Source organism: Podarcis bocagei (assembly GCF_964188305.1).
Source record: "Podarcis bocagei genome assembly, chromosome: 8".
NCBI lineage: Eukaryota > Metazoa > Chordata > Lepidosauria > Squamata > Lacertidae > Podarcis > Podarcis bocagei.
Genome location: NC_138133.1, coordinates 2981291 through 2994909, shown reverse-complemented (window position 1 = coordinate 2994909; position 13619 = coordinate 2981291). Strand labels below are relative to the sequence as shown.

Sequence of the window (13619 nt, the reverse complement as noted above, 5' to 3'; positions counted from 1 at the left end):
TTCTGTTTGATTTCATTATATCCAGATCCTCATCTTATTGGGCCACAGATCAACCAGTTAAATTTGGCAACTAGGGAGAAACAGCGTTCAAAAAAGTCATATATTTCATTCACAAAGCTTTTGTTTAACCCAAATACTTGCTTCTAGAGATTTGTGATGGGATTTTTGCTCTCAACACAAACCAGTATGTAAAGATGAATAAGCCCATGGGTCAGTTCATAACTGCTGTTTCCTAATCTTGATTTTAATTTGTTTTAGAATACATGATTGTAAGATGCACCAAGTATATCTTCTGTTGGAGCCAGAAGTTGGGGCATAAAGCAGGGGGAGGGGGTAAAAAAGGAAATAGAAAAGTAGGCAATAATAACAACACAAAAAGTAGCATAACCTCTTCCACTATATATAAACTGATTGGGCAGCTGCCACCTGTAATTGCACTTAACTCTCTATAAAAAGGAGCTCTGTATTGAAAAACTAAGACACTAACAACTTTCTACACTCTACCTGCTGGAAGCACTTTGAGGAATTAAAAAAAACAAACTAGTTTGTTTTTTTAATACTCCGCCCAACTGGCTGGGTATCCCCAGCCACTCTGGGTGGCTTCCAACACATATAAAAACATAATAAAACATCAATCATTAATAGTAACAATCTGATCTAATATAAAAAGTCACAACTTTAAAATAAACAGCATATTAAACAATGCAACATTCAACAATCCATAAGAATCTAATAGTAAAAAGTAAAATTAAGCATCACCAAATAATAATTAAACAGTTTACACTCGCCCCCTCCACTATGTTTTGGTGGATTTTCTGAGGGCAGGAGGTGCATGTGGGGAGGATAAGGAGGGGGAAACACCATTGCTGACAGGACTGGTTAGGTGAAACACAACCCATATTTTTAATATTTCTATAAACTGTCCAAAGAACTTATGGGTGGTATTGTTGGTATCCATTTGTCTCAAGAAACAATGGAGTGTGCCTCTGGGGGTGAAGTCAAAGTGACCTCCCTGGGGCGCAAGCCTGGGCTGCCCAGGAAAGCAGAGCAATATGTTTGGCACCAGCTTGGCTGCTGAAATTGCATACAAGGCACCACCCAAACATCTTAGGGACTCCACTCCCAATTTATGTAGGGTTTACTCCTTAGCCTTTTCTTCTCCCAAAGATATCCCACAAGGCAGCAGAGGTTTAGGATCAGAGTTTTCTTTCTCCCAAATTTGGCTCCCTTCCCAGGTTGATGAGCCCCATCTGCCCCTCACTTCTCTCTACAGCATGTGCAGAAGCCACCTTCTTGAACATTGGACCCACTATTGGCCTTCTCCCCTGAAACTACTGGAGCCTGTCTTCACATGCAGGGTAAATCCCTAACTCATGGAGGGTTTGAGACCCATCAGCTACCCTCACTTGGTTTAGCCAGCCAGCCAAAGCTGTTTCCCAGGGTGTGGCTGCTGTCACATGCTGACAGCTTCTAGGAACCACAGATGAGAATGGAGTACAGGGTGGGGACTAAAGGTGGATAAACTCCTCCGGAAGGAGCATGAAGTATTCCCCACCAGAGGAACTACCCCTCCCCAACACTCCATACACCCCTTGGATGGTATACAAATGGAATAAACAAACAAAATAATAAACACCCCTTCATTCCATGGCACAGGGACATAGATCATGCTATGGAATCATGGTACTAGAATGAATAAAGCACTAAGAAAACTGCAGGGTTTTTATTGCTGGGAAAAACTCAAATACATTTTTTTCTCTTTGAGCAGCTGCTTCTTGGTCCTTTAGAAGTCATAATTCTGTTTGTAATCAGTCTGTTGCCATAGAAATGAATGTGATAACATACATCCAGCTTTTTGGACCTAGAAGATGGATAAGAATTACCACGGGGAGGTGATAGTATCTGATTGAACAGAATCAGTTGAACTGGAGAAAAACAACTTTGCCTTTTATCTGGTTAAGTAAATATATTTTCTCCACTGAACCACTGAATTTGCTCCTACATATACAATAGGCAAAGAGTCTATTGTGTATTTGTGTAGCTTTTTCAAAAGATGCAACCAATATATTACATCTGCAGCTAAATAATTTGGTTGTGGTTACTTTTGATAGGCTATCCATAATACTCTGGCTTTGTTACATGGCAGAAAACATGACCCTGGAAGTATCAAGCAGTTGCAACAAAATATTGGCTTGGATTGGTAGTCAAAGCAAAGATTTATGGCAGGATAGTTAATAGAGCAGATTTCTACCCCTTTCTTACTTTAATAAAAAAAATTCCCTCCCCACCCCGATACATAGAATAAGAACATGGGGTGGATTCCCCTAATGAACCCCACTTGCACAATGAAGCTTACTCCCCTCTCCTTCTCTCACACCTCCTGAAATCATCTCAGGTGGGGGGGGGGGGCGTTCAGAAGAAGTGTTGGGGAGGAGAGGGGTGGTTCCATCTGGCAAGCTGCAATGCTTGTACAGACAGAATGTGTCTAATAGCACAGAGTTCCATTCCACCCATGCATATGAATACTCTGAAGACTAAACTGCCAGTGGGATGTCATAACTTCATGGATGGAATTTAGTTCAGGCTGTCTTAAAAAGTTATGGGTGCCTTCAAACATCACACAATGGTCCTTCTCGTCCCTCTTCATTCCTTGCAGCCCCTCTTCCTTCCCCAATTCAGCTCCAGAAAGTCCCCCATGCTTCCTCTTACTTGCCTCTTCTTTAAGCTAAAAAGACCCAAATGTTGCAACCTTATCTCAAAAGGGAGTTGCTTCAGTCCCATGAACATTTTTGTTGTGCTTTTCCAGCTCTACAATATCCTTTTTAAAGGGAGGTGACCAGAACTGAACACAGATTTGTATTTCAATTCCTTCCTGAATGATCCCTAGCATGGGATACACAATTTTCACAACACTGGATTGAGAACTTCAATTTTTTAGTTATTTATGTATGGTAAGATTTATACCCCCATCCTTAAGTATGACTACTATCAGGGTTTGTTAACAAGAAAATAGTGATTTTTAAATACAGTAGATATAGACTTAGAATGTCAGTTAAAATCAATCTCAGTTAATTTCAGCTTTAAAAATGGAGCAAAAAAAGGTTTTTGCCTGACACCAAACAGATACCAAAGTTGGCACCAATGAACCTTCTGAGTGAACTCCATAACCAAAGGGCCTTTTTTCTTGGTGCCCCTGCTATCAGATATTAAATGGGTGGCAACTAGGAAAGGCTTTGGACAAAGATGTCACTGATCAGGCAGGCACATACAGAAGGAGCTGGTTCTGAAGGTACTCAGATTCTTATGTAGAATTGTGCTCAGGAACAGATGGGTAGCCAGTGAAGATTTTCAAACCTGACTGAATGGAGCAAAGTTTTCCCTGGTTAGTAGTCTAGCAGCAGCATTCTGAACTAAGTGAAATTTCCAGAAAGTCTTCAAGGGCAGCTTCATGTATAACACATAGTAGTAATCTGTTCTGGGTGCAGCTCAGCTACCTCTGTACAGTGGTAGAGTGTGCCCCGTGGGCAGGCGGGGGAGTGCTGCACTGTGGGGGCAGGAAACACCGCCGGAGCAACTGTGACCTTGGGTTCCCTCCAGCTGGAGGGAGGCTGAGGGGGATCTGGTGGGTGGGCACTGCCCTGTGCCATCCTTCTCTATTATATAATCCTAATGGAGAGATGGGATTTATGAATAGACCCCGCTGCAAATTTTGAGGTATCACACTTGCATGAGAAGACTGTGCCATGCCATAAACAGCACATTTGAGTTGGCACATTGGCTGCTTGCAGGGATGGGGGAGAAATTTGATTCAGTTTACATTTAAAACTGAGTTTTTCAAACTTGTTGTTGTTTAGTTGTTTAGTCGTGTCCGACTCTTCGTGCCCCCCTGGACCAGAGCACGCCAGGCCCTCCTGTCTTCCACTGCCTCCCGCAGTTTGGTCAGACTCATGTTTGTAGCTTCGAGAACACTGTCCAACCATCTTGTCCTGTCGTCCCCTTCTCCTTGTGCCCTCCATCTTTCCCAACATCAGGGTCTTTTCCAGGGAGTCTTCTCTTCTCCTGAGGTGGCCAAAGTCTTGGAGCCTCAGCTTCAGGATCTGTCCTTCCAGTGTGCACTCAGGGCTGATTTCCTTCAGAATGGAGAGGTTGGATCTTCTTGCAGTCCATGGGACTCTCAAGAGTCTCCTCCAGCACCATAATCCAAAAGCATCAATTCTTCGGTGATCAGCCTTCTTTATGGTCCAGCTCTCACTTCTATATATCATTACTGGGAAAACCATAGCTTTTACTATACGGACCTTTGTTGGCAAGGTGATGTCTCTGCTTTTTAAGATGCTGTCTAGGTTTGTCATTGCTTTTCTCCCAAGAAGCAGGCGTCTTTTAATTTCGTGACTGCTGTCACCATCTGCAGTGATCATTTTCAAACTTACACTTTCCAAAACAATATGAGAACCAAAGCACACCTATCCTTCAACATCCACACTTATCTAAATTTTGTGATGCAGTTTTCCAACCAATGTTTATAAAAATGCACATAAAAGGATGAGATGTGCATAAAAATAAAAACACATAATATTTAATTATTTTGGCTCCATGGAGAATTGCTCTTACAGAATAAAGACTGAGTGTTGTGACCTCTGCTTTTCTGGATGGCCAGTAGAGGGAACTGCCCTTGGAACAGTGTTTCTGTGTATTTTGTAAAACAGCTATAGAGGATGTTGTTCACATTATTACCTCTATATAAGGTTCCCCATGAAAAATATTTGAGTTTAGCCACAAAAAGAATTTCTGTGAGTTTCTGTGCGAGTTTCTGTGCTTTTTGCTGTTAGACAAGGAAAATTATGTTTCTGTATTTGTGTTGGTAGAAATTAAGAGCCAGATTTGTGGCACAATTCTGAATGTCTTTTTTTTACTACTACTGCTAATGAAAGTAGCATAAAAATGCATTATATAGTAGAAATTGCTTGCAAAAATGTGCACACTACTCAAAAATGCATACAAATATGTGTTTTTTAGGAGAAATTCTCATGAAAATGGTGTTATTCTCATGAGAATTAAAAATAAATAAATCGCAAATTGCTGCAGAAATGTGAACTGAATTTAATGTTGGAAAAATGAGAAACAGGGAGAATGAAATTAATACCCAGCTTCTTGTATAAGAATATACCTTCCAGCTTTAGGAAGACCTGATCCTTCAAGCATTGAACTTACGTTTCACAAGGTAACCTCCATGCATAGGCTAAATCAAGGTGAGCCAATGCAGTGGCCTCCATGCTGGCTAGGACTGATGGGAGTTGGTGTCCAACAACATCTGAAGGGCATCATGTTGGCTACATGTAGAACTGAATGCATGGAAGGGGAATGGCACCTGTTGGCCCCATACCTGCGCTCTAAAAAGTGGAACTTACACAAGCACAGCTGCCTATGGGAGAGCCAATGCATACACAGACTTCCTTTCAGATGTCACACTGACATGCAGGCCATGGCATCCAACATCAGGAGCAGGGCCAGTGGGCACATTATCACTCCCCATCAACATGCTTAGTTTATAGGTAAAGGGTAAAGGGACCCCTGACCATTAGGTCCAGTCATGACCGACTCTGGGGTTGTGGCGCTCATCTCGCTTTATTGGCTGAGGGAGCCGGCGTACAGCTCCCGGGTCATGTGGCCAGCATGACTAAGCCACTTCTGGACAACCAGAGCAGCGCACAGAAATGCTTTCAAACTGCTAGGTTGGCAGGAGCAGGGACTGAGCAATGGGAGCTCACCCCGTCGAGGGGATTCGAACCTCCAACCTTCTGATCGCCAAGCCCTAGGCTCTGTGGTTTAACCCGCAGCGCCACCCACGTCCCAGACCCGCGTTTATACAAAGAGCTTATCTTGGGAAACAAGTGCTTGTGAATGTATTGTAGTACAGGCAGCCCCCCCCCCTTTACATGGGGATTATGTTCTGAGGCACAGTGGGGGCAGGGGCAGAGAAATTGCATATAATTATAAAAGCCTGAAAACACCTCCTTCTGCCCCACCCCACCCTTTTAGTGGCATTTCAGTGACCTCTTTATGACATTTCCAGGTCACTTCCAGGCTTGGCACAATATACATGGTCGCACACATACCGAACACGTGTAAACGAGGGGCTGCCTGTATTCTATGTTTTGTTCAAGTAATATTATGCTTGCATTTTTATAGAATTTGGTTTTCTGTATCATTCGGTAGCTGAATTACTGGGTGGTGGAGGGGGAGACAGACCCATTAACTATTGATACGGAAGCCGTGGGGCACAAATTGCCTACTTTGGAGGAGTCAGAAGATGAAATTGTGTTTTTCATTAAGGGCCTCCTTACCTTTCCCCATAATTTGAGCATTGTTTGGTAGCAATCCACAAAGCAGCAGCAGGGAAGCCTCCAGAATATCACTATTTTCCAGGTCAGATTCAAGCATATATTTCTGCATCTAAAGTGGATTAAATAATTATGTTGCCCTAGCTCAATAAATCAACTTTTAAACAAAATCTGGATTTTTTGCAGTTTGGAAAGTGATGGAGAAATGTGTTGAAAAGTGTGGGCTGAACAAATGACGTACAGGAATACACACATCAAATCAGGATAAAGGCAGGACAAATGCTCATTGTAGTATGACTGATCCATACAGAAATCAGAATGAATGCTGAATAACCTCTCTACATAAGCTTTGTGCTAGCGAATCAGGATGAATGCTAAGTAAATAGCTTGTCTGGACGGGCAACAAATGTATCATCCAAAACCAGCAGTCAGTATTGCACCTAGCCTACAAGCTCAGAAGCAGCCATATTTAGGAGAAAGCTTATTTAGATTTATAAACTGTGCTGTGCAAAAACACTATCAAATTACTCAGTCAGCTTGAAGCTGCACGAGCTAAATTAACACCTACCTGGTTAAGAGTATAGCTGAGAGAAGGGGGGGGGACTTAGAATTTAAATTAATTACAAACTCCAACAACAATATTTAGAATCGGCTATAGTCCTTTAAAACAAATGATGTTTGCTGTGCTATAATTAAGTATCACAAGAATAGAGCTAATTATTATGTAGGATATACTTAAATAAGTTTGTTTTGCTTTAATGTATTAGAAATAGGGGAATATACATTTATTATGTTAAGCAAAAACAACCTAGCATTCTGGACGATCAAATTTACATTTAACGTAAGTCTTATGAACGTGTTGTGTGATATCCATAGATCCACAAAACAGCTATGCTATTCAATTATTCTGTAATAGTAAACAAATTATCAGCAAATTACAGTGAATTCCACCGTTTCTTCTTAAGTTTGGTGACAGCAGTCAAAGCGTGTATCTTGCTTCTGCAACTGGCAAAAGAGTTGCATTAGCTTTATTTTTTCTGAGCATTATTCTTTATTTTTCAAATCATTAGCATGCACGTGAATGACCTCATGATGAACAGATGCACTTGGATACGACTGTGATTAGATCAGTCCTCTCAGCAGTCAAGTGTGCCCATTTCAGTTAACCCTCTGAAGGACCAACTACAATTTCCATATTAAAAATGTGTTTTTGGATATGGATTTTCAGATGCCACATAACTTTGGCACATGAATTTTAGGTTAAAATGTTCTATTATGTAGCTCTGCATCAAGTTATTTCAGGAGTAGCCAACATCATGCCTTACCGTGCGATATTGTTATTCCTTCACCCTAAGGTTCCAGGGCAGGTTACAACAATGTGAAATACAATATTAAAAACAGTATACAGCAACTTACAATCACAAAAATAGGGTGGGTTCTAAAAAAAAAATACACCTCAGGTGCCATTGGTTGGCTTAAAGAGGTGTATCTTTGGCATTCACCAAAAACAGTATAGTGAAGTTGCCAGAGACGCCTCTGTGGAGAGGGAGTTCCACTTCCGAGGGCTACCAGAGCATGCCCTCTTCCCTGAGCTTCTTTTTTTTAAAAAAAATAATTAATATTTATTACTTTTAAACCTTACAAAAAGGAGAAAAGAAAAGAAAAAAGAAGAAAAAGCAAAAGAAAAACAATACAATACAATATATAAACAATACACAACACAACATTAACACATTAAACAAAACGAAAGCAAAAGCAATTCAAAAAACACACATCATACCATCTCAATATCCTCTCTTTCATTCCCTTGTTTCATCGACCTCCTCTCACCTCCCTTTTTGTATTCAATTTTTATTAATTATTTCAGCAAATCCTTTCCATCTTTCTCTATTTTCTGTCATATGATTATCTTAACATATTTTAACCTTATTTTCCATTAATACTATAATATTTATGCTTAATTCCTTAAAACATTTCTACTAAAGCCGTATAATTTCCTTCCAACATTTTTCTAACACTCATTAATTTTACATTATTTCCATATATAGATTTTAAACTTTTTCCAATATTCTTCCACTGTCTCTTCTCCCTGGTCTCGGATTCTGCCAGTCATTTCCGTCAATTCCATATAGTCCATCAACCTGGTGATCTTCTGTCCGAGGCTCTTAACTCTTTTCCAAGTCCCTTCTGCAGATCTTCTTCATATTTATACATGCACTTTACTTTGTCTTCTCCTGATCTTGTTCTTATTTTCCTTCCTTTGATGCTGAAAAGTAGATCTCGGGGAAATCCCCACCTAGCAATGTTTTTATTCCTTCTCGACAAGTCTGCCAAATCTCCATAGTTAACACTAAAATTCAAAAGATATTTCCGGTTGTATTTTAAAGTTCCTCCAAGTCTGGCGGTCCCCACCACTCCAGTCTCCTCCTGACCCAAGTCCAGGTCCCAAAGGTCAATAAATCCCTGCATGAAGGGATCTATCCAACTTTCCTTCTCCAGTCCAAGCGGGGCTCCAATCCTCAAAGTCTGACTTTCTCTAAATTCAGTCATAAAAGGCATCAACTTATAGTCATCAAATTGCATCTGTGAGGCTGGAGCTTGTGCTACTTTAGGTTCCACAACAACAACTTTCTCCCCCGCCTTCTCCTCAATTTGCCATGTCAAAGTAGGTCCCTGTATCGATTCCTGAATAGTTTCTGTATTGATACTCACTTTTTGTCCCAAATTAGGCACTTTTTGTTCCAAATTATCAATTTTTATAATCATCACATCCATCTTCTTATGGAGTTGTTCCAGTGAGTCATTAATCTTACACAGCGCAACCACTAAGGCTTCTTCTGTCAACATTCTTAGCAGTCCAAGGTCAATCCCAGATTCTCACAGTCTTATCTTGCAGCTGAAAATTCCCCCAGCTCAGCTCATGTAACAATTTCAAAGGCTTCCTCTAGGGGGAAACAATTTCTATTTGTATCAAAAAATAGTTTCAATTTTCAATTACTTTTACACCTTTTTAAACGCAGAAGGAGACAATGGAAACAATGTATTTCTCTTCTTTAACTTACTGTCAACAAACGATCTATTCACAGTCAATGAGCATATCCAAAACTTCAGTCTTACTAGCAGCCCATTTCCAGGTTCAGAACGGTAGTAATTTGACTTTCTTTCACTCTCTCCTGCAGGCTTACACGGTCTAAAATTTCCCCCCTCTTCTCCTGCTTCCAAGGGGGGTTTGATGATTTTAACCGATGGAAGTTTAATCCTTTATGAAAAGCTTTCTAAGACTTTAGCTTGCAGCCTCTTTGCTTCAGTCTATTTACAAAAGGGGAAGGCGGACTTCCTGTTTGAAACCTCCCCCGTTTCGGTGCCAAATTAAGACGTTTAAAAATCCAATTTTCCATTCTACTCACGGGTAGTTGTTTTAAGATCAAATTGTCCACAGGAAAAAGTCAGCGCTCTCCGGCAACAGCAATGCGGCTTCACTCCGTGAAAGAAGCAGTCAATTCGAAGCACCGCGCCACTCACCCCACGTCGCTCCGGATCCCCGAACTCGGGTTTCCTCGTGAGTAGGGGAGGCGCAAAAGGTGCCAGCCGAATCCCACATTCACAGGCTTCCCCCGCCTGTGATTTTTTGTGGGTCCCCGTCTTCGCCGTGGCGGCCAGACCCTAATTTCCATGAATCAAGTTCCTCCCCATCAGAGGAATTCAGCCATTACCGGAGGCGCTAACCCGGAAGTCCCTCTTCCCTGAGCTTCTGAAGGCAGTGGAACTCCGAAGAGGGCCTCCTCTGCTGATCTTAAGACCGGAGAGGGTCTGTAGGGAAGGATATCTTTCAGATATTTGAGGCCTGAGACGTAGAGTTTTAAACATGGACATGAGCACCTTGAATTAGGCCCTGAAACAAACTGGAAACCACTGTTGTTTTAAAACATGGTTCATATGTATTCTAAATGGAACCCCAGCCAGTATTCTGGTGGCTGCATTTTGGACCTACTCATTATCAAGGGCAGCCCCACATACAGCGCACTGCAAAAATCCAATCTAACTGGAGCATGGAGCGCAGTGGCAAAATCATTCCCGTCCAAAAGGGGCTATGGGTGTCAGACCTGATGCAGCTGGAAAAAGGCACTCCTAGCCATTGAGGCCAGCGGAGCCTCCAGGAGCATCTACAGTGGTACCTCAGGTTACAAACGCTTCAACTTACGTTTTTTCAGGTTATGAACAATTGTAACCCAGAAATAGGTTGTCTGAGCTCTCAGAGGCCTCGCCGCTGCCTGGAGCCAAGCCTGGACATCTGCGGGGCCTACGGAGCTCTCTGAGGCCTCCGCGAATGCCGGGAGCCAAGCCGATTGTGATTGAATCACATTTTAATTTTGTACTGTTTTATTGATTTCATTTTATAGATCAATGGCCTCGTTAGATAGTAAAATTCATGTAAAATTGATGTTTTAGGGGTCGCTTTTCATCGTCTGGTTCCTTTTTGCATTTTAGTTTGTGTTGCTTTTTCGGTTTTTTGACTGTGACTTGTTCTTCATTTTATGGGACTGACTTGTGACTTCGCTTTTGTAACTGTGGCTTGTGACTTCGCTTTTGTGACTGTGTGGAACCTAGTTCAGCTACTGGTTGATTGTGTGACTTCAGAAATGGATAAAAGCCCCCCATCCAAACTGACTATCATCAATGCACATAAGAAAAAATATAAATGTTAATTTTTTTCATCTAAAATACTGTCTTATTTATTTTATAGTACAGTACATTGATTACTGCCTTCATTTTATGAATCAATGGTCTTGTTAGACAGTAATATTCATGTTAAATTGCTGTTTTAGGAGGTGTTTTTCATCGTCTGGAACGGATCAATCCACTTTCCATTACTTTCAATGGGAAAGTCCACTTCAGGTTAAGAATGATTCAGGTTAAGAACGGACTTCCGGAACCAATTAAGCACTTAACCTGAGGTACCACTGTATATCCAGAACAGGCTGTCCCATCCTCTTGCAGACAAGAGAAACCCCTGTGTCTTTTCAGCATTCAGCTTCAATTTATTGGCCTATATGCAGCCCATCGCCTGATCCAAACACCAGCCTAACACCTCAACCACTTCTCCCAATTCAGATAGAAGAGAGATATGGAGTCTGGTATCATCTGCATCTTGACAACACTTCAATCTGGATTACAGATATTGTTGGATTACATTCAGCATCGCTGACAATTGGACATACTTAGATTACAAACTCCATAAACTCCAGCTAACAACATCTGGTTACTGTTGAGTTATTTGAACTTTTATGGAACATTGTTTCTGGTTACTAAGGCTTACCACAACTACACAGTTATGCATGTGTGTATTAGCTGTTATAGTACAAATACTGTTTCTTCCTATGGGAACTAAACCCAATGGGCTGGGGAGAATAGAGTGGTACCATTACTTCCATTGATGCAGTCTAGAGCCAGTGTGGTGTAGTGGTTAAGAGCGGTAGTCTCGTAATCTGGGGAACAGGGTTTGCGTCTCCGCTCCTCCACCTGCAGCTGCTGGGTGACCTTGGGCCAGTCAAACTTCTTTGAAGTCTCTCAGCCCCACTCACCTCACAGAGTGTTTGTTGTGGTGGAGGAAGGGAAAGGAGAATGTGAGCCGCTTTGAGACTCCTGAAGGGGAATGAAAGGCGGGATATCAAATCCAAACTCCTCCTCCTCCTCCTCCTCTTCTTCTTCTAGAATTGCATTATCCTTTGCACTGCTCTGCTAACTCATATTTAGCATATAGTCAACTAACTGGGTCAAATATAAAAACACTAAAATCATGTATCATAGAGAAAATTTTATGCATCGTCTACATAAGACATGTGCATTTTAAGTTATCCTCATGTTTTCTGACGCAAGTGAGTTCCCCCGTGCTGTTTACGTACATATTCAGCCACACACAGGGCCGGGAGCGGGACGTGCCCCAAAGGGGCAGGGCGCAGAAGGAGCCGGCTGCATCTCGCCTCTCTTCCCCTTCCCAGGCTTGACTCCATCCCCTGAGCTGAGGAGCTGCAGCTAGGAGCATTGTGCCCGCAGCCTCTCTCCGCCCCTCAGGTCAGGCTGGGCGCGTTGTATTTAGCCCACCAAGCACTGAACACTCTTACAAAATGAAGTTAAATGAAGGCACACATATGGATTAGAATTTTATAGGATTAACTTTAACCGCTCAACTGAATTTCTTCTTTATACTTTCAGAACTTGGGTTCAGAAAAAAAAAGCTTATGACTTCTGTTATAAAATAGCTTCTTATCTAGATGCAGCTAACCTTCTGCATTTGAACACCCCTTTTTAATACTCTGCTGCTCTAGAAACCCTGAGATTTAGGATCTGGTTATGACTTAGGATCTGCATATCTAAACGATCCTCTAATGCCATAGGAATCCGCCTGAATATTGAAGTCATTGTCAATCCTGTGTTCTCCAACTCTGCCTTTGGAGATGAGAAATGCCAACTGGGGAAACGGGCCTTTTCAGTGGTGCATCCCATTTCTGGAATATGTTCCCTAACTAGGTTCATGCAGAGCCAAATCCTTATGTGTTTCTGGTGCCAGACTTCTAATCTTCTTTAAATCTGTTTAATGCTGTTGGCTTGTGCTGCTATTTTAGTTATCTTTTTATAACATTGTTGCACTTTAAATTATTTTAAAATATAAATTGCAAGTTGTTGTAAAGTTTTGATTTGTTGGGATATTAAACATTTAAGGCTTTTAAAAAAGTTAAATGCACAGAAATAGTAATGCTGGATCAATGAATTTCTAACTAGTGTAGGCAGCTGAGCCTCACTCCATAAGGACCAGCTATTTAAACCTCAGAATAGCAAAAGGGAATTATACAAAACACGCAGGTGTGTTATTTAACATCTTGTATTAATCTGAAGCGGGACGCGGGTGGCACTGTGGTCTAAACCACAGAGCCTAGGACTTGCCGATCAGAAGGTTGGCAGTTCGAATCCCCGCAACAGGGTGAGCTCCCGTTGCTCGGTGCCGCCCTGCTCCTGCCAACCTAGCAGTTTGAAAGCACGTCAAAGTGCAAGTAGATAAATAGGTACCACTCCGGCGGGAAGGTAAACGGCGTTTCCGTGCGCTGCTCTGGTTTGCCAGAAGTGGCTTACATGACCGGTACGCCGGCTCCCTTGGCCAATAAAGTGAGATGAGCGCCGCAACCCCAGAGTTGGTCATGACTGGACCTAATGGTCAGGGGTCCCTTTACCTTTACCTATTAATCTGAAGCAGGATGCAAGACTGGTTCTTAGTTCACTGAC

General features: G+C 41.8%; 1 protein-coding gene across 7 annotated transcripts in view; it reads right to left on the bottom strand.

Moving 5' to 3' along the window:
* RALGAPA2 (Ral GTPase activating protein catalytic subunit alpha 2) overlaps positions 1 to 13619 on the bottom strand; it is a 200169-nt gene that overhangs the window by 11951 nt on the left and 174599 nt on the right. Inside the window, exon 40 of one of the 7 annotated variants that reach the window (XM_081205948.1) lies at positions 1031 to 1861. The exons of the other annotated variants lie outside the window; for them this stretch is intronic. Within the exon in view, the coding sequence (XP_081062074.1) occupies positions 1809 to 1861 (53 nt within the window). The 3' untranslated portion in view covers positions 1031 to 1808. Of the gene's footprint in view, positions 1 to 1030; positions 1862 to 13619 lie in introns of those variants that run through there. 7 annotated transcript variants of the gene reach the window in all.